The sequence below is a fragment of the Colletotrichum destructivum genome, chromosome 3, assembly GCF_034447905.1.
Source record: "Colletotrichum destructivum chromosome 3, complete sequence".
NCBI lineage: Eukaryota > Fungi > Ascomycota > Sordariomycetes > Glomerellales > Glomerellaceae > Colletotrichum > Colletotrichum destructivum.
In genome coordinates this window covers 367,352-388,108 of record NC_085898.1, presented here as the reverse complement: position 1 = coordinate 388,108, position 20,757 = coordinate 367,352, and the positions used below count along the sequence as shown (strand labels likewise).

At 57.3% G+C, this 20,757-nt stretch overlaps 7 protein-coding genes across 7 annotated transcripts; 3 read left to right on the top strand and 4 right to left on the bottom strand.

Annotated features, from left to right (window-relative positions):
• Positions 1-95: 95 nt before the first annotated feature.
• CDEST_04181 (uncharacterized protein) lies at positions 96-2,827 on the top strand (the record flags this gene model as incomplete). Its single annotated transcript, XM_062920340.1, has 2 exons — positions 96-733; positions 795-2,827. 2 exons carry the CDS (start codon positions 96-98, stop codon positions 1,201-1,203), a joined length of 1,047 nt encoding a protein of 348 aa, XP_062776391.1. The 3' UTR covers positions 1,204-2,827.
• CDEST_04180 (Putative D-isomer specific 2-hydroxyacid dehydrogenase, catalytic domain-containing protein) lies at positions 1,228-2,827 on the bottom strand. The gene is made up of 2 exons (XM_062920339.1): positions 2,202-2,827; positions 1,228-2,094 (listed from the first exon to the last, which is right to left on the bottom strand). The coding sequence occupies exons 1-2, from the start codon at positions 2,683-2,685 to the stop codon at positions 1,376-1,378; spliced, it is 1,203 nt and encodes a 400-aa protein (XP_062776390.1). The 5' UTR covers positions 2,686-2,827; the 3' UTR covers positions 1,228-1,375.
• Positions 2,828-3,569: 742 nt separating this feature from the next.
• Positions 3,570-6,307, bottom strand: CDEST_04179 (Putative large ribosomal subunit protein bL25/Gln-tRNA synthetase). Its single transcript, XM_062920338.1, has 4 exons — positions 6,093-6,307; positions 5,715-6,002; positions 5,471-5,638; positions 3,570-5,401 (listed from the first exon to the last, which is right to left on the bottom strand). Exons 2-4 carry the CDS (start codon positions 5,933-5,935, stop codon positions 3,907-3,909), a joined length of 1,884 nt encoding a protein of 627 aa, XP_062776389.1. The 5' UTR covers positions 5,936-6,002; positions 6,093-6,307; the 3' UTR covers positions 3,570-3,906.
• Positions 6,308-6,519: 212 nt separating this feature from the next.
• Positions 6,520-7,613, top strand: CDEST_04178 (Putative ribosomal protein uL1). Its single transcript, XM_062920337.1, has 2 exons — positions 6,520-6,844; positions 6,907-7,613. The coding sequence occupies exons 1-2, from the start codon at positions 6,609-6,611 to the stop codon at positions 7,562-7,564; spliced, it is 894 nt and encodes a 297-aa protein (XP_062776388.1). The 5' UTR covers positions 6,520-6,608; the 3' UTR covers positions 7,565-7,613.
• On the bottom strand, positions 7,613-9,033 carry CDEST_04177 (uncharacterized protein). The gene has a single exon (XM_062920336.1). The coding sequence runs from the start codon at positions 8,709-8,711 to the stop codon at positions 7,806-7,808; it is 906 nt and encodes a 301-aa protein (XP_062776387.1). The 5' UTR covers positions 8,712-9,033; the 3' UTR covers positions 7,613-7,805.
• Positions 9,034-12,020: 2,987 nt separating this feature from the next.
• Positions 12,021-13,946, top strand: CDEST_04176 (Putative basic-leucine zipper domain, Hap4 transcription factor, heteromerization; the record flags this gene model as incomplete). Its single annotated transcript, XM_062920335.1, has 1 exon — positions 12,021-13,946. The coding sequence occupies one exon, from the start codon at positions 12,021-12,023 to the stop codon at positions 13,944-13,946; it is 1,926 nt and encodes a 641-aa protein (XP_062776386.1).
• Positions 13,947-13,980: 34 nt separating this feature from the next.
• On the bottom strand, positions 13,981-20,488 carry CDEST_04175 (uncharacterized protein). Its single transcript, XM_062920334.1, has 2 exons — positions 20,429-20,488; positions 13,981-20,306 (listed from the first exon to the last, which is right to left on the bottom strand). Exons 1-2 carry the CDS (start codon positions 20,478-20,480, stop codon positions 14,974-14,976), a joined length of 5,385 nt encoding a protein of 1,794 aa, XP_062776385.1. The 5' UTR covers positions 20,481-20,488; the 3' UTR covers positions 13,981-14,973.
• Positions 20,489-20,757: the final 269 nt, after the last annotated feature.

Below are 20,757 nucleotides of genomic sequence, written 5' to 3'. Positions count from 1 at the left end.
TAAGTGCTGGCAATTCTGCCGTTTCCTCCCCTTCTCGAGGACATACTCTTGATCAGTTAGTCACCAGCTCCCTCAAGCCTCGATGCACCAAGCCCATGGCCGCCAGTCAAGACCCCTTCTTAGGATGCTACCTACCTCTCGCGGTAAGGCAATCAATACTAAGCCAGTTTTGGGAGGCATGTCAGCCCGACCTCTCACAGATGCCCAACATGCAGCCGTATTTTGAATATCACTCTGCCCGCTGCCGGCAATTTCTGCACAATGGCGGAATCCACGTGACGGCAAAGAAACACTCCGAGCTGATTGGTGTTTCTAAGAGAATACTCGGAGAGGTGCCGAAGGAGACACTAGTAGCGAGCATCACCAAAGAACGGACAGGCAGTGAGAGGCCCGACCCAGAACGAGTCGGAAACACCCTTGCTCTTTGCGCAAGCTTGCTTCTTATGACCAATGTCAGAGGCCATAGGTATGGTGTTTCGGGGTCAAATCTTCTCGACTGGACTGCGGATGAGACCCTGAAGGGCTCGGTGGAGAGCCATTTTGCACGTCAAAGACCAGTCCTTCAGTCGGGCAATACGCGGCTGAGCAGACTGTTCACGGCTCGAAATTTGAGCCGCGTCGGAGGCATGAACGTTAAATGGACGACAAACCTAGTGGACCATCTAATATTAGCGGATGACGACCGGACTGTCTTTTTATTTCATTGTGCCAGCTTTCTGAAGTTCCAGAAAAGGTAACTAGGCCCTTGCCGGCGGGCATTTTGGAAAGGGCTTGCTGACAAGGTCATGTCCTAGCTGTGCAAGAGGAATATTCCCTGAAGGCCTCATGGAAGAAACGATCAGGACCTTGACTTTGCTGTTCCCCGAGAACGACATTCATTCTAGAAAGTGGCTCAAGACAGAAATCGACACCAAGAAACTCGACCGGAGCTTAGCTTCGTGCGGGTCATTGAGGTCTCGAGACAGACGATTTGAGAAGTTTTTCTTCTGGCATGACCGGCTTCTTATACTGAAGCAGGCGTTCGATGAGTCCAGCCCTCGCACCCTGGCGCAGTGGTGGAATGACCGACGCAACATTGTCCAGTGGTATACTTTCTGGGTGGCAATCATGGTGTTTGTCCTCACCACATTTTTCGGACTTGTCCAGAGTATTGAGGGTGGCCTGCAGGTTTGGTTGGCGTGGGAAGGTCGTGGTTCCAAATGAAGTTAAGAGACAGTCAAGCTCTCCATCCGATACTCGAGAAGGTTTCCCAAGCAACAACGGAGGTGGTACTGTTATATTCTAGAAACTCTTCATACACAGCTTTGTCCCTATCCCGTCCGGTATAGCTCCGCTGTAAACACACCCTCTGGTAACTGTTAGAGCACCAAAGATATCATTCCTTCAGGTAGTGCAAGTTCACCGGCGTAATGGGCTTGCCCCCGCCCAGCACGGCCATGATGTTCCGCATGCTCAGCTCCTCAAAACCCTTGTGCGTCTCGACCGTGCCGCCGGCGTTGTGGCAGGTCAGCATGGCCTTGGTGCCGGCCAGCTTCAGCAGACGCGGATGGGGCCTCGGCTCGTCGTCGTGCACGTCCAGCGCAACGGTCCCGACCCGACCGGACTCCAGCGCGTCGGCCAGCGCGTCCTCGTCCACGAGACTGCCCCTCGCGATGTTCACGAACCGCGCCCCGGGCTTGAACCACGCCAGGGACTCGGCCGTGATGACCCTGCCGCCCGCGGGCGTGCACAGAACGACGCAGTCCGAGGCCTCGAGCAGCGACTCGAGGGTCTCGTGGAACGTCGCGCCAAACTGCGTCTCGACGGCGGCGTCCTTGCGCACGATGTCGAAGTAGTGCACGCGCATGCCGAAGCCGACGCCGAGCCGCTGGGCGATCTGCTGGCCGATGTTGCCCATACCGATGAGGCCGAGGACGTGGCCGCGCAGGGTGTGCGAGGCGGCGGTGGCGCGGGCGTGGCAGTCCTGGAAGGCGACGGGGTCGGCGGCGGCGGACATGCACCACGGCAGATGGCGGAAGGTGGAGAGGACGAGGGCAACGGCGAAGTCCGCCACCGCCTCGGCGGCGGCAAGGCCGGAGTTGCAATACACTATGCCTGGGTATTGTCAGCCGGAGATGTTCAGAACCGTTTCCTCGAAACCTGGACCCATGACCAAAGTCATAGATAGGGTCGAGGACAGATGGTACGAAGGCAACACGCACCCCGTTCACCGAGAAGCCGGGTATCGGCCCAGTCGAACCCAGCGCCGGCGCTCGCAAAGACGCGGCAGCTCGCGGGTAACAGCGGGACTAGCTCGGCATCCCACTTGCCCATCTCGCCGCCGGTGCCCCAGAACGGCCGGAAGACGGCGCAGAAGTCGCCCCACTTGCCGTCCCGGAGCGCGGCAGCGAAGGCGGGGCGCTGGCGCTCGGGCGTGGTGGGGCGGATGATGTCGCATTGCGCCGAGAAGGCGGCGTAGGTGTCCGGGTTGTATTTGATCGGGTCGCCAATGTGGAGCACCTTGGGCTTTGTGTGCGTGCCGTTTGTGTATGTCGTTGCTGCGGGCGTTGCAGCCGAGGCTGGGGTTGTGATATCCGGGTTAGGCCGGAGGACAATGGGGGAGTGGGTTTGGTCCGGCGAGGAGGAGCGAGGGGTTTGCGACTGGGGCGTTGCGGGCGGATACGGAGTGTTGTGTGGTTCCGCCATGGTGGATCAGGCTACAAGGCGATAGCTGGAAGGTCGACAGTAAGGAAATGACTTTGTAGAAGATGGGTTGCGATAATAGCGGATCATATAATGAGGTGGCGGGGCTGGGGGCTCCGATAAGGTTACCAATGAGGACTCTGATGATGAGATAGGAAAAGACAAGATAACTGGGCGAAGTGGTCGTCTATTTGAACAGGCGAACGTGGACGGAGGATTGGTGGGAATCGGTATTCCAGCTCACTGCACGGATACTAGTCGGTGAGAGAACGGAACACCATCAGGCACGGCTCGTCGTCCCATGAGGGCCTCTCCTGACCTTGGCTGATGATTTTCTCTCCACTCGTCCGGTACGGCGGCACGGGGTACACGGGGTATTGACGAGGTTTCTTATTAGGCGAGGCCGATGCTGCAGACGCTGCGCCAACCTCTCGGCTCAGAACTCTTGGCTGGACGGCACAGGGATGCTGCGGCTCATAGGTCAATCGATAACAAGAGAAAAAGAGAGAGATGGTCTATCCGGCTTGCAGCTCCTATCAAAACGTGAGAAGATGAGATGGGTTCTAGGGCCATTCTTTCGTATCGCAATATGAGCCTCGACATTAGGTATGTCCAGTTCGTCTGCAGCCGTTCCTTGAAGGTAGACCTGTACGCGATCCTTGCAGTCAGGATGCGGGAATCTGTGGGGTGACGATGACGAACGGCGGTCTAGGCCAGTCACTCGTGGTGTCTCTTGGCCACCCTTCTCAAACAATCCATTCTTCCGCAGGCCACTGGGAAGCTGGAGTGGCTACAGTGAGCTGATGTACCAATGGTCTGATTGTCTCTCCACACGGATCGATGCCCAGCTTCTCATCAGAAACATATGAGTAGGTTCGTCGGTTGCCGTTGGTGTTCTACCAGAGAAATTCCATCAATCGCATTGAAACTGGCCTGAAGCAGCGATTTCTTGAAAACTTGTGGTGTTAATTCCGTCCGCAGGGACAAGTTGAAAGTGTATTCAATGATGTCAGGCGGGGGAGTAACACACTCGCCCGCAACAAGCGTAGCTATGCGCCCTTATCCCGTCTTACTTATCTTTTCCGACATAGGTAGGATAGAATCACATTCGAAACAGAGTATATAGCAAGACGCCCCGTCCTCTTGAGTTCATGCTTCAATTCATCATTTCTTTCATGACCTTGTATCTAGCTACAAATGGCGGAGAAAACAAACTGGCACGACTTATTTGGCCTTGCCGGTGGGGATGTTGAACAGAACAACGACGTCGCCCTCGTCGAGACCCTTGTCGACGCGGAAGAAGCCCCTTCTCTCGAGCTGGATGATGTCGTCCTTCTTAAGCTCACCGACGCCGGCGTCGCACCACGCCGTCTCCATGGTCGAGGTGTTGGGGTTGAGGACCTGCTCGAGCACGTCGTCCTCCTCGAGCTTGTCCTTGTTGATGAGGTAGTCAAAGTCCCAGAGCTCGGCCTTGACGAGCTTGGTGCCAGCCGTAGAGAGCCAGGTGACCTTCTTGTCCGTCGTCTTGAAGTCGCCCTGGAGGTGGAGCTCGACCGTGAGATCGGTGATAGGGTCCGTCGCGCCGATCTCGCGCGCGAAGGCGTTGCCCCAGCCCATGAGGGTGAACTCCTCGTCCTTCTTGAAGCTCTTGACATCGGCCTGGTCGAGGATGAGCTCGCTCGAGAAGACAACCTTCTTGGTGCCGACGTCGGGGTTCTTGGGGTGCTTGGGCTTGTCCTCGGTGCGCGGGGCCGCGGGGGCGTCGGCGCCGATGACTTTGACCTTGACAGCGTCCTTCTCGAGGATGGCAGTGTGACGCGGCGCAACAGGGTCGATGACCTTCTTGTTGATGTTCCAGAACGACGCCCAGTCCATGTTGACGACGTTGCGGCTGGGCCCCTGCTTGATGATGAACTCGCGGAGGGCAGGGATGGTCATGCCGCGTCTGCGCACACCACGGATGGTGGGCATGCGCGGGTCGTCCCAGCCCCAGACGGTGCCCTTCTCGACGATCTTGGCGAGTTTTCTCTTGGAGAGGAAGGTGCGGACGAGGTTGATGCGGCTGAAGTCATGCATGTAGACCTGGCGCAGCTTCAGGGTGTCGATGAACCACTGGTAGAGGGGGTTGCGGTCGGTGTACTCGGTGGAACGGAGGGCGTGAGTGACACCCTCGTGGGAGTCGACGACGGGGCAGGCGAGGTCGTACATGGGGTAGATCTTCCACTTGTCGCCGGTGCGGTGGTGCTTGTTCTCGATGTTGCAGCGGTAGATGACGGGGTCTCGCAGGGCCTTGTTGACGTTGTCGACTGAGATCTTGGCGCGGATGCAGTTGCTCAGGCCCTCGGGGGTGCCGTTCTTCATCTCTTCGAAGATGCGCAGATTCTCCTCGACGCTGCGGTCTCTGCACTTGGATGCGATGCCCTCGGTGCGCTCGTTGCGCATCGTCTCCTGCTCCGTGTCGTCGGCGTAGGCGTGGCCCTCCTTGATGAGACGGACGCAGGTCTCGTAGAGGTAGTCGAAGTAGTCCGAGGTGTAGGAGAGCGCGTCGGGGGTGATGCCCATCATCTTAAGGTCCTCGACGATGGCGTCCTGGAACTCCTCGCTCTCCTTGGCGGGGTTGGTGTCATCGAGACGGAGGCGGAGCTTGCCGTTGTAGGCCTCGTGGGCAAAGTAGTCGCTCAGGAGCGCCGCCTTGGCGTGGCCGATGTGAAGGTATCCTCTGGCGTTGCGTAGTTAGCGGTGGGCTGCTTTTCATGTCATGAACGACCATGGGGAGAAGGGCACGAACGAGGGCTCGGGGAGGAAACGGGTGACGACGCCGGCCTCGGCGTTCTGGAGAGATAGCGAGTAATTGGCGCCCTTCTTGCTGGCAGCGGCAACCTTGGCCTTGCGCTCGGCATCGGCGGCGTTCGTCTCGGCCTGGATCTCAGGGTGGGTGGTCTCGATGAAGGTGAACCTGGGGATTGTGTGATCAGCTTTCTTAGGACACCAGAGCAGACGAGGAACCGGGAGGGGCGGCGGTCATGACGTACCAACGGGTGAGGTTGGCCAGAGTTCCCTTGCGGATGAAGCCCATAGCAACCTTGTTCAGCTTGAGAGTCTGCCAGATCTTGGTCTCGGTGTCTCCCAGCGAGTAGCCCTCGACGAAGGTGCGCAGCGTCAGGTGCTTGTCGAGAGCGCGGAGGTGCGGCTCGATCGACTTGAAGTCGCCGGCCAGCGCGGTGGGAAGGGTCTGGAGCTCCTCGGCCTTCATGATGGCGATTTTATGATCCAATTGAGACTATCAAGAGGTCGGGGAGGATACGATGGGCAGGATGGTCCTGATGTATCGTGAGTCAAATGCTGCGAGTGGCTGATATTTCGTGGTGGGGGTAAAATTCATGGAGGGGTAACGCCTCGGGGTGGCTCACCGACTCACCGAGAGTAGCTCAGACGGAACGGGGAGACAATTGATTTGATTGGTGGCTCAGCGAGGATGGCCGAGTCCAGTGGTGGACTGAGTGGTAGTACCTGCGAATGGGGACCTGCCTCTTGTCCTGGCAGAATAAGATGTTCTACAAAGAAATTGGAAAAAATGTAAGAACCAGAAGAAATCCTTTCTCTTAAGCCAAAGCTTTTATGCAAAATGATTCCAGGCCTAAAGAAAAAAAAGAGATTTATGACTCTTCCTTCAAGATGAATTCGGATGAGACTGGTTTGTTCGAAAGGCCCGAGTACGTGCCGCTCACACCGGGACCGGGCCGGTCTTTTGATAAGCGATACTCGATCGATAAGATAGCGATTGCAGCCTCAACGACCAGGCAGCAACCTTTTTTCTGCAGTCTTCTTGGGCCAGAGCTTCACACGCGACAAATCGTTGAGCGGCCCCCCCAGCTTGGTTTGGTGTTGCTGCATCCTTGAATTTCACGTATACCTAAGCCCCCGTGATGGCGTCAACAACCCAATGCATGGCCTCAATGGCTCGTCTGACCCTCTCCGCCTCGACAAGACCGATGGTCTGCACGATACCGCGGTTCCTCGTCCCATCCGTCGCCCAGACACGATGCGCGAGCAACCAGGGAGGCAGCAAGAAGACGGACAAGAAGAAGAAGAAGGTCCCCAAGGACTTCAAGACATACAACGTCCAGAACTGCCCCCAGTTCTCCCTTTGCGACGCCATGCGGTAAGATACAGACATATATACCATACATCCACATCACCCATGCTGACTGACCTTGATTGCAGCTACCTCCGCGCTTACGAAGTCGGCCGCCCTCCCCAGGCCGTCAAGTACGAGATCTCCGTCCACCTCAAGACGCCGCGCAACGGCTCCGTCGTCAAGAACCGCATCCGCCTCCCGAACCCCGTCAAGTCGGACGTCCGCGTGGGTGTCATCTGCCCTGAGGGCAGCCAGATCGCGCAGGAGGCCATCCAGGCCGGCGCCGTCGTCGCGGGCGAGGCGTCCCTCTTCGAGGCCATCCGTAACGAGAACATCGTCTTCAACCGCCTCATCTGCCATACCGAGAGCGAGGCCGCCCTCAACAAGGCGGCGCTGGGACGCATCCTCGGCCCCAAGGGTCTGATGCCTAACCGCCGCATGAAGACCATCACCGACAACATCTCAGGCGCCATCCGCGAGACCATGGGCGCCGACAACTACCGCGAGCGCATGGGCGCCATCCGCATGGCCATCGGCCAGCTTGGCTTCACCCCCAAGATGCTGTCGGCTAACGTCAAGGCATTCGTTGCCCACATCAAGGACGACATCGCCCAGCTCGACACGCACAAGGAGGTCCACGAGGTCGTGCTGAGCACCTCCCACGGCCCGGGTTTCAGCTTGAACGGCAACTATGGCTCGACGGACGAGAAGGTCACGCCGGCTCACTTGTCTAACGTCATGTGATTTGTATAATACGACAAAAGGGGCGACGCGCGAGCAGCGTGTATTTGGGGGGGGGGGGGGGGGGGGGGGGTAAGATCAAAATGTATCATATGTTGTTTATTACACGTGTATCAAAAAAAGTGGCATAGCGCTTTAGAACATGTCGGAGATCCGAGGAGGGGGTATCATATGCATCGCTACTTGTTGTTCTTGCCAGCGGGGGCTTCCTTTCCATGTGTCCGCCAAAGAGCGGCCTCCACACTCAGCTGCTCTTGAGGGCCTTGATCGCCTCTGCCTGGGCGTTCAACAATCCGTAAAGGCCGAGGTACTTGACTACTCTCGCCTGGCCCTTATTCCCTGCCTTCCGCGCCTCCTTCATTGCCGTTCCGAGGTCGAGGAGGATGGTGTTTCGACACCTCGTCATGCGCGCCTCCGTCTTGACGACGAACTGGACTTCACGTCCGATGGCATCTGCCAGGGCTTCGATGATGCAGAAGTCCTGCGCAAAGCCCGCCAGCTTTGCGGGACTGCTCGCCACGAGCCCACCAGCGCCGCCCTCCTCCCCATCCTCCTCATCCTCTTCGCTGTCATCCGCATCCCATTCGTCGTCCTCATCGTCCGGCGAGGCCTTCCCAGGCAAGCTCGCCAGCGCGAGGTGCTCCTCGAGCGCAGATACCCGCTCGTCCAGCTCCAGCATCTTCCTCCCCGCCTCGATCCCCCTCCTCACCTCCCTCAAATCGCCGCTCAGCCCCTGGACCTCCTCGCTCCTCGTGCGTACCCTTGCCTTGATCTCTTCGACGGCCCTCCGGAAGCCGAGCATGGCGACGCGGACGCTCTCAACCCTCTCGTCGCCGCCGCGCAGCTCGCTGCCGAGCGACAGGAAGGCGGTGTAGTTGCCGTTGACGAGCTCGAGCAGCTCAGCGCTGATGGCGGCGCTGCGGTCGCGTAGCTCGGCCTTCAGGTCATCGAGGGTCTGGTGGCGGTGCGGCAGGGCGGAGAGGTAGTTTGCCGGGTGGAAGTCTGGGGCGAGGAAGTCGGATCGGGGAAGGGCGGCAGGGAAGGGCAGCGGGGCATCGTCGTCGTCGCTGGCGGCCGAGGAAGAGGACGACGAGGGTAGGTGAAAGGCGGCCGTTTGCCGGGTCGGTGATTGGATGCCGAGGTTGGCCATGCTGCTGTCTGTGTATATGTGCGCGTATGCGTGTATAGTTTGAGCGCCTGGATGATGGATGTGGGCGTGCGTGTGGTTGGTTGGTTGGTACGTTACGTGCCGTGAAGGTGGCCTCGGTCGGCGAGTCGGTGTAAGGCGTTGGAGCTCGGAGCAAGGCGTGGTTTTTGCTACCCAGGCTGGAGAATCGGGATCGGGAATTGTTGGGATGTGGTTCGTGAGGTGCGATTTGGTAGTAGTGGTGGTGGTTCCGCTTCGCACGACTTTGTTGGAGCCATGCAGCTTCTTGAGAAGCCGGATTGGGTTTCGCAGGGGATTCACTGTGGGAAAGGGAGGCGTGAACAGTGCGCTAGGAGCTCCACCGAATTCCCACAGCTCTCAATGGACACGGTTGCGCAAGCGGTAGGAGTGCTGTATCTATACTGTACCTTACGGATACTCTGGACGGATACCACTCCCTGTGCTCGTACTTACGACGCGGTACCTACCTACATCGTACGTACGCTTGACCTTTATGGGCCCCAACTACATCGTACGTACCACTTAGGTACTCCAGAATGTTTTGGCTTAGGATTGGATAGAATCTGACCAGTGAAACTGAAAGTGAACATGTCCCGCTCGGCTCTTGCGACGATGACGGCACATCATCATCTCCAATGCGGTCATTGGCGAGAGAGATCGGCGAAGCTCAGAACAAGACTCGAGAGTAAACACCACGACGAATGCACACAGCAAACACTTTGTAGCGTTGTGTGTATTGCAACCACTGTGTAAGCGGCCACAGCTTGTTTCCTCCAAGAATTACCGTTGGGCTTCAGAAAACAATGACAAGGAGCCTGGGCTAGTCCGGCGTACTTGGCGCTGACTCGCAGGAAGGGAGTCCCTTGTGAGGCAACGCCTTCAGGGCGCCACCTGCGAGGCCTGGTGAACGCCGACAATTACCGTCGCCCCGATGCAGTGTGATGTGCGCATTCTGTTGGTCACTTCTTGCGGCTCCCACCTTTCCTTGCCTCCACTCTAACCAGCAAATTATGGCATGGAAAGGACCGATCTGATTGTGCAGAGTGAAAACTGTGGGCTGAGCAAGAGGCAGTTCGTAAAGAGTCACACAGTGAACTCAACGGCGGAGGGTGAGAGGGTATGGGAGTGAGTGAGAGGTTTATGCCCGAAAATCGAGCGTCTCATGTGAGCGTGCGGGAGGACACAACCGTCAAGGGGCTGAATCCAATGATTGTTCAGACTGAAGGTGTGGTGTGTGTGGGATGCCATGCACGCTCGGTCGGTAATCCGGATTGAGGTCAAAGGAACGGTGGGTGGTTACATCTTATCATGTACCTCCTGATCTCTCTGATGAACTGGCCCAAGGCAATTGGACGACTAGCGGTGACACACGACAGAGGTTCCATTGCGGCATAAACTCCCCATTATCATGTACTCTCTCCTCGGAGCGGTTTTTGTCTTGTGTTGCATGGTTCTCACTGTAAAACTTTCGTCTGTTGGCAGTGCAGCTTGTTCGAGTCGGATTCATTGGGCCATACTTGCTGTCAAAAAAAATCAAAATTGCCATTAGATTCTATTTCAAGCCAACGTCGTTCAACTCCAAGGGGCATTTTCATGAGTTTCTTGACGCTCTCGACCCCCATAGCTGACGTTTCGGTATACGAGACGAGTCATCGGACAAAGGGTACTTCTCATTTGTCAATGATGAGACAGGCTTCGTAGGGAGATGCAACTTTATCCCACGCTCAATACTGCCCATGCTCCCACGCACATGCGGAACCAGTGCGACATCGGGGCAGACCCTGATGAGGTCAAGGCCCTTCGGGATGTGGTAAGTGTGAAGGTAAGTATATGCGTACGAATCATTCGTACTGTACTCGCGCTGTTACTTGACACCGTGGAGTCTGGGCTGGAAAGGCGACGGAGGAATCAGGATGGTGAGGGGGCTGGCTCCGGCGCTCTTACGACACGGAAACCCAGCAGCGGCCGGGGATCAGAGTCAACGATGGTGGGTCCCTCAGCGCATTCAGGGCGGTGATCTGTGGGAAAAGTCGGGCTGTGCAAGCGTCGAGCGCAGCGAAACATGATCCGAGATCGCAGCCCGGAATGGAGCTGGAAGCCGGAAAGCCACATGGAGGTCATCGAACGATTCCACCTTAGCTTGGCCCGACAGTGTGTACCTGTTACGACCATCCGCAAGAGGATAGGCTGGAAGTTGTGGGAATCATGAGGGTTAGAGCAGTGTGGAAGCAAGCGGGTGAGTACTTAGCGAATGAGTAAGTGAGAGACGAGTGAGTGGGTGGGCTGTATCCGTAGAAAGTCTGGGGCTTCCTGGTGAGAGGGAAAAAAAAGACCGAAAAAACCGGAGAGAAAACCAGTACAGTGACTTGCCTAGGTACCGCGCGAGACTAGCGACAGGCCCTGGGTGGGGGCCTTGCGAGCAACATAATCTTATCAATCAGATCAAAAAATCCTTCTTCAATCCCCCCTTCCCCCCCTCTTCACACCCCCTCCAGTCCCTCGTGTTCCTCCAATCCCCTCCCCCCCCCCTCCGCTCCTTTTGTTCTTGTTGTCGGTTCCCCCAACAAACCAACGCAACCATCTCTCACCAGTCCGCACGATATTCGGGGCTTCGGAAGAAACAGGAAACAGAACAAACTTTTCCTCATCACCAACACTCACAAACAATCCCTCGGCTTCTCGCTCCCTTCCCATTCTCAGACTCATTGCTACTCGAAACCCACTTACACGCGACCGCCAACACAACGATCGCATTTGACCAAACTCTCACTCACTCTTCGGGAAAACACACGTTGCCAGACCCGTGTTTGCGTGTGCATTGCAGGCCAGACACAGGCCTATCAGCTTTGCAGTTACAGTTGCAGTAGGGGGACATCTGCTCAAATCTCTTCTCGGCATCAGCCCAAATCACCCACCATCACCACTGCGACAACTCTTTGGACGACTCCGATTCCAGTTCGACGAAAACAAAGCTGTTATTTCCCCCCATTTTTTTCTTAAGAAAAAAACGCCACACGATCCGTTACGTTGCGCACGTTCTTGTTTTGTTCTTTTTCTGGCGCTTCATCACTTCTAAGCCCATCGTCTCGTTCCGTCATTGACAGCCGACCTGAGCCGAACCGCATCCTCGGATTTACCAGCCGGCAAATTTCTGCAGCCCACCGTTCTGCCACCTGTGCCCAGCGCCTCCCAGCTGTCGTGGCTGCATCCCCCCATCCGCCAGCGAATGAGCGGCCATACCGAACCCCGCCCGCGGATCCACCCTGCTGCTGCTCGTTCGTCCTTTCCATGATGGCCGCCTCAGGTGTTTCCACCACCGTCTCCTCCTCTTCTCCCTCCTCTTCCCACCATCACCACGCCTCATCGACCTTTTCCCCCGTCGCCTCACCACCAACGACCGACGCCCGAAGCGTCTACAGCTCCGCATCCCGCTCCAACTCGGTTGTTTCCACCCCCGCCTCCGCCGCTTCGCCCGCCGCAAGCACTCCCGGCGGAGCGCCGACGCCCACCTCGATCGGCCCGACAAATGCTTCCCACGCCCCGCATCAGCTTCCCGCCATCAGACCCAACGCTGCGCAACCCATTTCAGCCAGGCCGCCCCAGGTCCCCCAGGTCCTGAACAAAATGTCCATGGCCTCCGTCATCAGCCCGCCGCCCATGACTGAGGCGCCCAAGATGTCCATGACTACCAAGGAATGGGTTATCCCTCCCAGGCCGAAGCCCGGCCGCAAGCCCGCCACCGACACCCCGCCCACCAAGCGCAAGGCCCAGAACCGCGCTGCCCAGCGGGCCTTCCGCGAGCGCAGGGCCGCGAGGGTCGGCGAGCTGGAGGAGCAGCTCGAGGAGATCCGCGAAGGCCATGAAAAGGCCGAGAAAGACCTCAAGGACAGGGTGCACGGCCTGGAGATGGAGTTGCAGTCCTTCAAGTCCCGATGCCTCGTCCTCGAGAACATGCTGGACCGCGAGAGGAAGGACCGCGTCAAGGCTGAGACCGAGCTCGAAGGTCAGAAAAGGCGCTGGAGCGATCATGCGACGGCCCCTAGACGTCTGCCGTCCCCTCGCCGTCGGGACTCACAGCTCACCCACCACGAGCCCCCTACTCCCTCGGTCGGCCACTCAAACCAGCCCTTTTCCATCTCGCAGATCGTCTCCCCCCAGGACTCGACCCACATGGACGACTCCCCCGCCCCGTTTGGCTGCGGCTCATGCGGCCCTGACGGCTGCGCCTGCGCCAACGAGATTCTTACCGACACCGTCACAGGATGCGGTAACTGCACTCTTGGAGGCCGATGCGCGTGCCTTGAAGAAACTATCAAAAGCGCCATCATTTCCGACCTGAAGAGGGCGCCGTCACCATCGGCCCACACTTCCACCGAGAAACGTGTCCGCACCGAGCCGACTCCGCCAGAGGAGGAGACCGAGATCGACTTCACTGCCATGTTCTCCAAAAAGGCACCCGTACAGCAGCAGCAGCAGCAACAACAACCGCCATCGACCTCACTGATGCAGCCTCAGCCCCAGCTTCCTACCGTGTCCTTCAAGGACTCGTGCGGGTTTTGCAAGGATGGAAGCTACTGCCTCTGCGCCGACACTTCCATGGCCCTTGGCCCCCCGGCCACTACCGATTATGGTCCTCCCCCCGCCTACTCTCAACAGACCCAAACTCCTCCCCCCTCAGAGAATGACGCCGTCCCCCCACCCATGCCAATAGAGATCAACGCCGACGGCGCCGTCAAGCTCCGCCCCCGTCCCCAGACTACCCAGCCCAGCGCCCCGGTCTCCCGCGGTTGCGGCCCCAAGGGACCCGGGTCCTGTGCCCAGTGTCTTGCTGATCCTAAGTCTGGTCTCTTCTGCCGCGCACTGTCCGCAAACTTTGAGCGCAGTGGTGACAGCGCCTCCGGCGGCGGTGGGGGCTGCTGCGGTGGTGCTGGCCCCGGCGGCGGATGCTGCAAGTCCGAGTCCGCGCCTCCGCGCCTCCCAACCAAGGGCAGGCTTGGACTGAGCCTGAGCTGCGCTGAGGCCTATCAGACCCTGTCCAGCCATCGCAACTTCGAGAAGGCCGCCGATGACATAGGCTCATGGCTGCCCAAGCTGCGCGCCGCGCCCAAGCCGGGCCAAACGCTACCCTCGCCGTCCCGCCTACCCATCGAGGTCGAGGCGGCAAGCATCATGAGCGTGCTCAAGGACTTTGACATACGCTTCGGCAGAGGACAGTAGACGCCTCGCGGTGGTCGCCAGAAACATGCTTTTCATGATGGCGGGGCAGGCGCTGGTTATCAAAAAGACAGAAAAAGGAAAAGGAGGCTCTCAACGAAAAGAAGCCAGAAAACGGTCAAGGTTTGGAATGGTTGACGTGGATATGAATTCTTTTTCAATTTCTTTCTCGGAAAGAAAGAACTAAAACGGGGAAAGGCGTCCGGGGTCTCCAGAGACAAATCGTATGCTTTAACACTCTACGCTGTGCACGCAAAAAAAAAGGGAGGGCACAAGCTAGTGTATTACGGGGGGAAAGGAGGTGTGCTACTTCGGCAACATGGCATCGACCATGAGCCAACACATATGGCAGGTAGCATTTTTGATTTCCAGTTGCATTTTGTCGTCCTATACGCATGTTGATTACACATGTGCCCTTCCATCAAGGCGAACATAATACAACAACACTGATTCCGTCACTGTGAACTTCCGAGTCTCGCCCCATATCGGTATTGTCCTGTAGCATCTGTAGAGCCCACATGGCCTCGTCCTTCTCGAGGTTTATTATGATCTTTAAAACAAAAACTTCCCTTAGTACACCGACGCTGCTGGGCCACTCGTCAAAACCCAGTTTTGTCGGGGCGTCACATTACCGAGAATGCAATTTCATAGATAGATCCAAGTCTGTATTTCATATCATAGTCATGATGACACGTAGAAAAGTGGTATATCCTCCATAAAGTCCATGTAACCGCTGCCAAAAGAAAAGGGAGGGGGAAAAAGGGGGCATATGGGGAGGGGGTTTGAAGAGCAACACCATCTACTCCATTGTTGCCAAGTAGCAACGATCTCAAGACCAACCTCCCAGTGCAGATGCTACCATGCCACTATGTATGTATGCGTATATATGTATGCATTTGCGAACAGAACGTTTGAGATCGTAAATAGTCCAACAGCCCAGCTTGGCTGGAGGTACTGAGAAGGGAACAAATACAAGTCGTGAAAAGTGAAATGAAAATGGGCATCATGTCGTAAATCCAACGCCTGCCATCTAACCCATGGCATTGAACTCATTCTGGCGGAGGAACGAAGTAGCAAGCTCGTCGCCTCCTTGTTCTGCCGCCTGGAAGAAATGGACAGCCACACACATCAACGCGGGGTCGCTGCGAACATCTCCGTCTTTGGAGCTTGGATCCTGGCCCGCATGCTGAGAGCCAACAGAACCCCCTAGACCGGAGGCACCCGCAGACGCGCGGTTTCGATCCCCAGCATAGAGCCTGGCGCCGGGGCCGGTTCTTCCAGACGCGCCTGCGTATTTGTCCATGACGGCCTGCTTGAAGACCTCGCGTGGCTTGGAAAGAGGTAACGTGGTCCGCTCTACTAGCTCGGGGTTGGAGAGGTAGAAGATTGCCAACTCTCGCTGAGCTGTGGGAAGGCCCTCCTTTGCCGTGATGGTCCACATCCTTCCTGCCTGTGCCAAACTGTAGGCCGTTGTGACTGGAGGCGGCGAGTCGGTTTCCAGCCGCTCCACATCTTGAACGGGTGCATCACTCGTCATCTTGCGAGTACTCGTGTACACCCCCTGCACCTCGTCCGCCACCTCAATCATGGTGCGGCATACTTCTTGTTTGAGGCCCAGCGCAGCAAGACCCGCGTCCCAGAATGCGGTGCCCTTGTCTGTGTTGTCGAGGATGGACGGGTGGACAAAGGCGGCGATGAACTGCAAATCTCGGAAGAGCGTCTTTGGGCGGATGGACGCGTCTCGGAAGAGTGTCCGCAGAACGTTTGTGACAGCATCAGTCGTTGATGAGTTGCCCGAGACACCGTTGCGATTCTCCGTGTTGCTCTGGCGCATCTGGTGAGGCCCCATGGGAGGTGGCGCGGTTGGGGGTGATTGCAGCAGTGTATGCGAACGTCTTCCTCTGACGTTGTCGATTGCTTCTTCGAGAGGGTTCGGGCGACCGTGCCCTGCGGAGTCGTCACTTGGGCCCGACACGAATTCTTGTCTGTTCCATCCCAGCCTCGACCTCCGCGAGCTGCTGGCCAAAGATGCGATGATAAGTTGTTGTAGCTCGTATAGAGCGCTCAGTTTGGCGTGAGGGTTTGGATGGACACTAAACATGCGGAGCAGGCGCTGGAAAGCCTTCTTGAAAGGGAATTCGGGCGTGGACTCTTTCAGGTTCAGTTTGGGCCGGGCGGAGACGGTGTCGCTTGTCGCCGGGCTGTCGTTTCCTGTGGCGCTTCCAATTTCCGTGGTTTCCGAGTTCTTGTCTGTCTCGCCAGCACCTCGCAAATTGCCAAAGCTCTTCTTCTTTTCAATGACACGCGGTCTGAGCGACAGTTTGCCAGATTTACCCGATCGCCGTGCCCGTCTATCGAGGGCATTGCGCCTGTCGATACACTCTTGGCCCAAAGTGGAAAACCAGTCGTCCGTCTCTGACCCGCGCGAAAAGACGAGAGTACCCAAATCGGAGAGCAGTAGGCTAACCAGCGTCTGGCGCAGCTCGTTGAGGAAGCGGGCCTTGTCTTCCGAAAGACGCTGTTGATGGATCGTCTCATTAGACGATGCCGAAGTACCCGGCCTGCCGGTTGAGTGGCTTGCGTGAGAGCCCAGTGAGTGGGGGTGAGGTTGTTGGAACACGCTGGACAGGTTGGTCATGCTTGTTGTTGGAGAGTGTGCCCGGGACGTCGTCGAACTCGGCGAGATCGCCGATTGGAACGGCGACCAAAACGTAGAACTGGAGTCGATGGTGTGAACGGGCGACGAGACGCCGAAATAGTCCTGTCCATCGATAATGTCGGACAAGACTGTGCTTGCCCTTGAAAAACGGTAGCTGCCAGAGTCAAATGACTGCTGGCTTGAGTTGTGAGCCGACATGGCACGCAGGTCCCGAACAGAGCTAGGCCGACCGGTAGACATGAACCTGCGGTCCGGGTCACTCATGACGCTCGCCGTGTCGTCATACGGGTGGTCTCTGTCCCGAGGGCCGGGTCTGCTCGTCTCCAGGTTCCGTCTGTCCCGTTGGTACAGCTCACTCGACCACAGGACGGGGCCATCCATGATCGATTCGCCGACCAACTTTGATATGCAGGTGTCCACCTCGCAACAGAACCTGTGTATGCGTTCCTCACCGCAGCAAAAGTTTTCGACCCCTGCCTGTTGAAGCCAGCGCGAAGTTTTGTCTGCCTGGTCATCGCTCAACTTGTTGGGCCCACCCTGTTCTTCGGAAGCAGCGAGTAGGTCCATGATCTGCGTCTCTGTGCGATACAGATAGCTCGACGCAGGTCCTCGCGAATGATGGGCACGATTGCGCTGGTATGAGCTATACCGCCGTGGCATACCCATGGTCTTGAGGGCAGCACAAATATTGCGGCTCTGCTCGTAGGGTGCGGAATTGCGAACGTCCGTGACGTACCACATCTTGTCACGAAGAGCGCGCAAGCGCTTCATCATGGCATCAATGAGTCCTTCATGTCGCTCCTGGCTTTGCTTGAGCCAGACGAGCCAGGCGTCGTATTCTTCGATGGCGGACGCGCAGCGGCGGATCGAATCCCGCGGTCCGCGGGAGAAAATATTCAAGAGTATTGCAAAGCCGTTCCGCCGCAGAGACTCGGAGTTGAGTGTGTTGAGCTGCTGCAGCGTTTTCCAGTACAGATGCGCCGACACAAAGTCAGCTTGGGCTCGAGATTGAGCAGAGGCGGCGGTGAGCATGGCGATGAGCACTGAGGGCGGCTCCGCGTCAGCTTCCGCCCTTTTCTCCGCCTCTTTTGTGGACGGCTTGTCATTGTCAACGTCTGTAAAGTTATCCCGCGAGGGGCTTGCCTGCGCTTCGGCGTCGTGCCTACGGTAAGGATTTCTGCTGGACGTGGTCTTTTCAGCAGTAATGATCTTGTTCTTGGATCGATACTTCTTAATGCCGGTGGCCCGATTGCTGAATTGTGCGCGGGCACCTTCCGCTTCAATGCTTGGCGGGATTTCAAAATCCTCGACGAGTTTCAGGATCGAATCTCTCAGCTGATGGTAGTCCTTGTCTAGCTCCGGCTTTTCGTCAATCTCGTCATCATCAGTGTCGCTGGTTGAGGAATTCTCCTCATCTTCGACTTCTTCGTCCGGGTCGTAGGTCATCTGGCTCGACAAACTGTTCCCATCTGCCGAGATGAACAAAACGGCCCATCGTTCAGCGCAAGGGTGACATGAGCCCTGTACGACGTCCATTCCAACTTGGGCGCCCAGTTCGCGAAGGGCAAAGCGTAGGCGATAACCGTCGTCCTCGTAATTGCTCAGGCGTCTTTGGGCCAAGGGGTCCAAGACAGGGGGCGAGTAGCGCTGAGGTGAGCCAGTCCTATGCTCTTCCGTATTCGTCTCGCGAGACGTTGTAGCATCGCTGAGAACCGACGAGGCACTCGTGCTGAGAATCGAAGCCGTGTCGAAGTTACTCCGAGGTGCACCCATGGAGATGGGCTGAGAAACCGTCGAAAAGCCAGAGATGGAAGGGGCCCCTGATCTAAAACCGCTGGACTGGGCCGACATAGGCCGGCGCTCAGGAAACAAGACGTTGATAAGCGTGACCAGGTCAGCTGGGCTCACGACCAGGTACGGATGGACCTCGACGGTCTCCCGGAGGGAGGTAATGGAACGGGCGGGCAGCAACTTGGCCGGGGGTCTTTGAGACCGGGACCGTTTGAATCGGTTCAAGATGCTGTCCACGTGGCCCTGGATCTTGGGTGGGGTCGAGACGGCTCCTTTCTTGTTCCAGGTGATTTCCACAACCAGCTGTTGCGCCCTCATGGCGACTTGCTTGAGGATCTTCTGTCGGCCATACTCTGTGATATGGTAATCGCCCATGAGGCCGTGGCTTTCCGGGTGTATGACAACGCCGAGAAGGAAGACGGAGAAGAGCCATTTGTATACAAACCAGTTGCGCGTGCCATCAACGAGCTTGCTGTCCAGCTTCTTCAAAATGGCGTTACCCAGCTCGATGAGGCCTTCGGGAATACCGGTTGCATCCTCGTCATCGATGATCTCGAAGAGCTCATTAACGGCCCTGTCGTAGAACTCCTCTGCAGCGATACTATCCTTGGCGGTCCAGTCGGCAAGGTTGAACCTGGTGCCGTGTTGGTCCTCGGCTTTGTCCAGAAGAAAGGCACCATCCTCAAGGATCTTCATCAGATACCATTCCATATTGGACTTGCCGGACCAATCGCGCATTGCAGTCCAAACATTTAGGACGGAAATCAGCATGGGCTCGCTGCTGGCCTTGGACTCGGTGATGAGTCTTGCTAGAGCCGTTCCCCATATCTCGGTTCGGCGTCTATCTTCGGCGCTGTCGGGGCCGGCGGAGTTGGCAAAGCAGGTATGGACCAATGCTGAGAGAGGATCATGCCTCTGGAAAGACAATAAGCGTTCGATGGGATTGGGTGAACTGGCAGGTCCTCGGCTACTGGGACCAGAGTGACTCCGGGTTGAAGAGCGGCCGCCGTGATAGGGCAGAACGGATTCTACAGGTTCCGATCCCTGGTGGAACGAGGTAAAAGCATTCAGTTCTGTGGGGGTTAGGGAACACAACCTCGCGGCCAAGTAGTCTGGGTTGGTCCTGATCTGAGTCAGGAAGTTCAGAAAGATTTCTCTGACGGAGGCTGGCAATTCGGAGAGGAAAGGGGTCATGGATCCAAGAGAACTAGATCCCGAAGTTGAATTGGGTGGCGTGTCCACGTTTTCTGACGACGCCAAAGCAGGAGACTGGAGAGAGTCCATCTCTGGTTCCAAAAGGGCATAGCGTCGCAGCTCGTCGCAGCTCTTGCGCACATCGTGAATGGCGTTGAAGAGCGAGGCAAAGGTCTTTTTGTCATCGGATCGAAAACAGTCTACCAAGTTCTTTCTGGCAATCTCACCGCAACGGTTCAGGCGGGCAGATAGGGCCGTGGAGATGAGGTTTCTCTGCAAACGTATCCTCGTGTTTGCGCGCTTGCGCTCCTGGTATTTGGACAGTCTCACCAAATGGGCGAGCTCTTCCAGGGTCGTGGTGTCGGGCTCGGGAGCTAGGTGAGGATTCGCATACAAGGACGGGTCGGGGAGAAGGGCCTGGGAGAGGGCAGGCGAGGATGTCTTGCCAGCAGCGGATGCGGACAGTACTTCGGACGAAGGGTCCATGGTGACCTTGACGGGCGAAGGCGTAGATGCCTGGGCAATCACGGGCTTTTGGTGTGACCTGGAGGCGGGTCTCCTGGGCACGTCTTCGCTACGGCGAACGGGCATGTTTACGGCAGCCTCTGCGCTTCGGGTGGTGGGACTCGGGGACCTTTGACGGCGGGAGCGGAAGGTGTTGTAAGTCTCGGAGGGAGGGGTCGGTGGTCGGGGCTGGTTCGCGTCATCTTGGGAGGCAGCTGTAGGTCCAACACGCAGCAAGCATCAGTATGTGAGCAAGGAATACATGGGAGAAACGAAGCTCGTGGGGAGGAAGGTTGGTAGGTGGTTTTTGATTGTATGGCTGTGTGCGACGACGTACAAGCAGACACTATGCGAACTGGCGAGGAAAGGGAACGCTGCATGGAAATCATAATGCGACCATAAGAGGACCAGCGCGCAAGGCGACGGGTGCAGCTTCAGCAGCGGCTCTCGTAGCAGCTGGAAGCTGTGCTGTCGCGACGGCGAGATGTGATCGGTTGGGCGCTGCTGGCAGCGGGTGGATACGATGTCTGCTGGAGTAGCGGGGCAAATTCAGTACCTAATCGATAGGTAGAGCCGGCGCGCGTGAGAGGAGGGAGAGAGTGGGGGATTAAGGAGAGGTCGGCGCAATGCCAGTGCCTCGTCGGTCTCGGCGATGTTCGAGCTGGG

Excerpts from the sequence above, each read along its gene's own strand:
- CDEST_04180 (XM_062920339.1), bottom strand. The coding sequence starts at position 2,685 with ATGGCGGAACCACACAACACTCCGTATCCGCCCGCAACGCCCCAGTCG. Across the intron at positions 2,095-2,201 it reads CCGGCTTCTCGGTGAACGGG|GCATAGTGTATTGCAACTCC; the intron begins GTGCGTGTTGCC and ends GACAATACCCAG.
- CDEST_04179 (XM_062920338.1), bottom strand. The coding sequence starts at position 5,935 with ATGAAGGCCGAGGAGCTCCAGACCCTTCCCACCGCGCTGGCCGGCGAC. Across the intron at positions 5,639-5,714 it reads CTGGCCAACCTCACCCGTTG|GTTCACCTTCATCGAGACCA; the intron begins GTACGTCATGAC and ends CACAATCCCCAG. Across the intron at positions 5,402-5,470 it reads CGTTTCCTCCCCGAGCCCTC|AGGATACCTTCACATCGGCC; the intron begins GTTCGTGCCCTT and ends ACGCAACGCCAG.
- CDEST_04178 (XM_062920337.1), top strand. The coding sequence starts at position 6,609 with ATGGCGTCAACAACCCAATGCATGGCCTCAATGGCTCGTCTGACCCTC. Across the intron at positions 6,845-6,906 it reads TCCCTTTGCGACGCCATGCG|CTACCTCCGCGCTTACGAAG; the intron begins GTAAGATACAGA and ends CCTTGATTGCAG.
- CDEST_04177 (XM_062920336.1), bottom strand. The coding sequence starts at position 8,711 with ATGGCCAACCTCGGCATCCAATCACCGACCCGGCAAACGGCCGCCTTT.
- CDEST_04175 (XM_062920334.1), bottom strand. The coding sequence starts at position 20,480 with ATGATTTCCATGCAGCGTTCCCTTTCCTCGCCAGTTCGCATAGTGTCT. Across the intron at positions 20,307-20,428 it reads AGTTCGCATAGTGTCTGCTT|CTGCCTCCCAAGATGACGCG; the intron begins GTACGTCGTCGC and ends TTGGACCTACAG.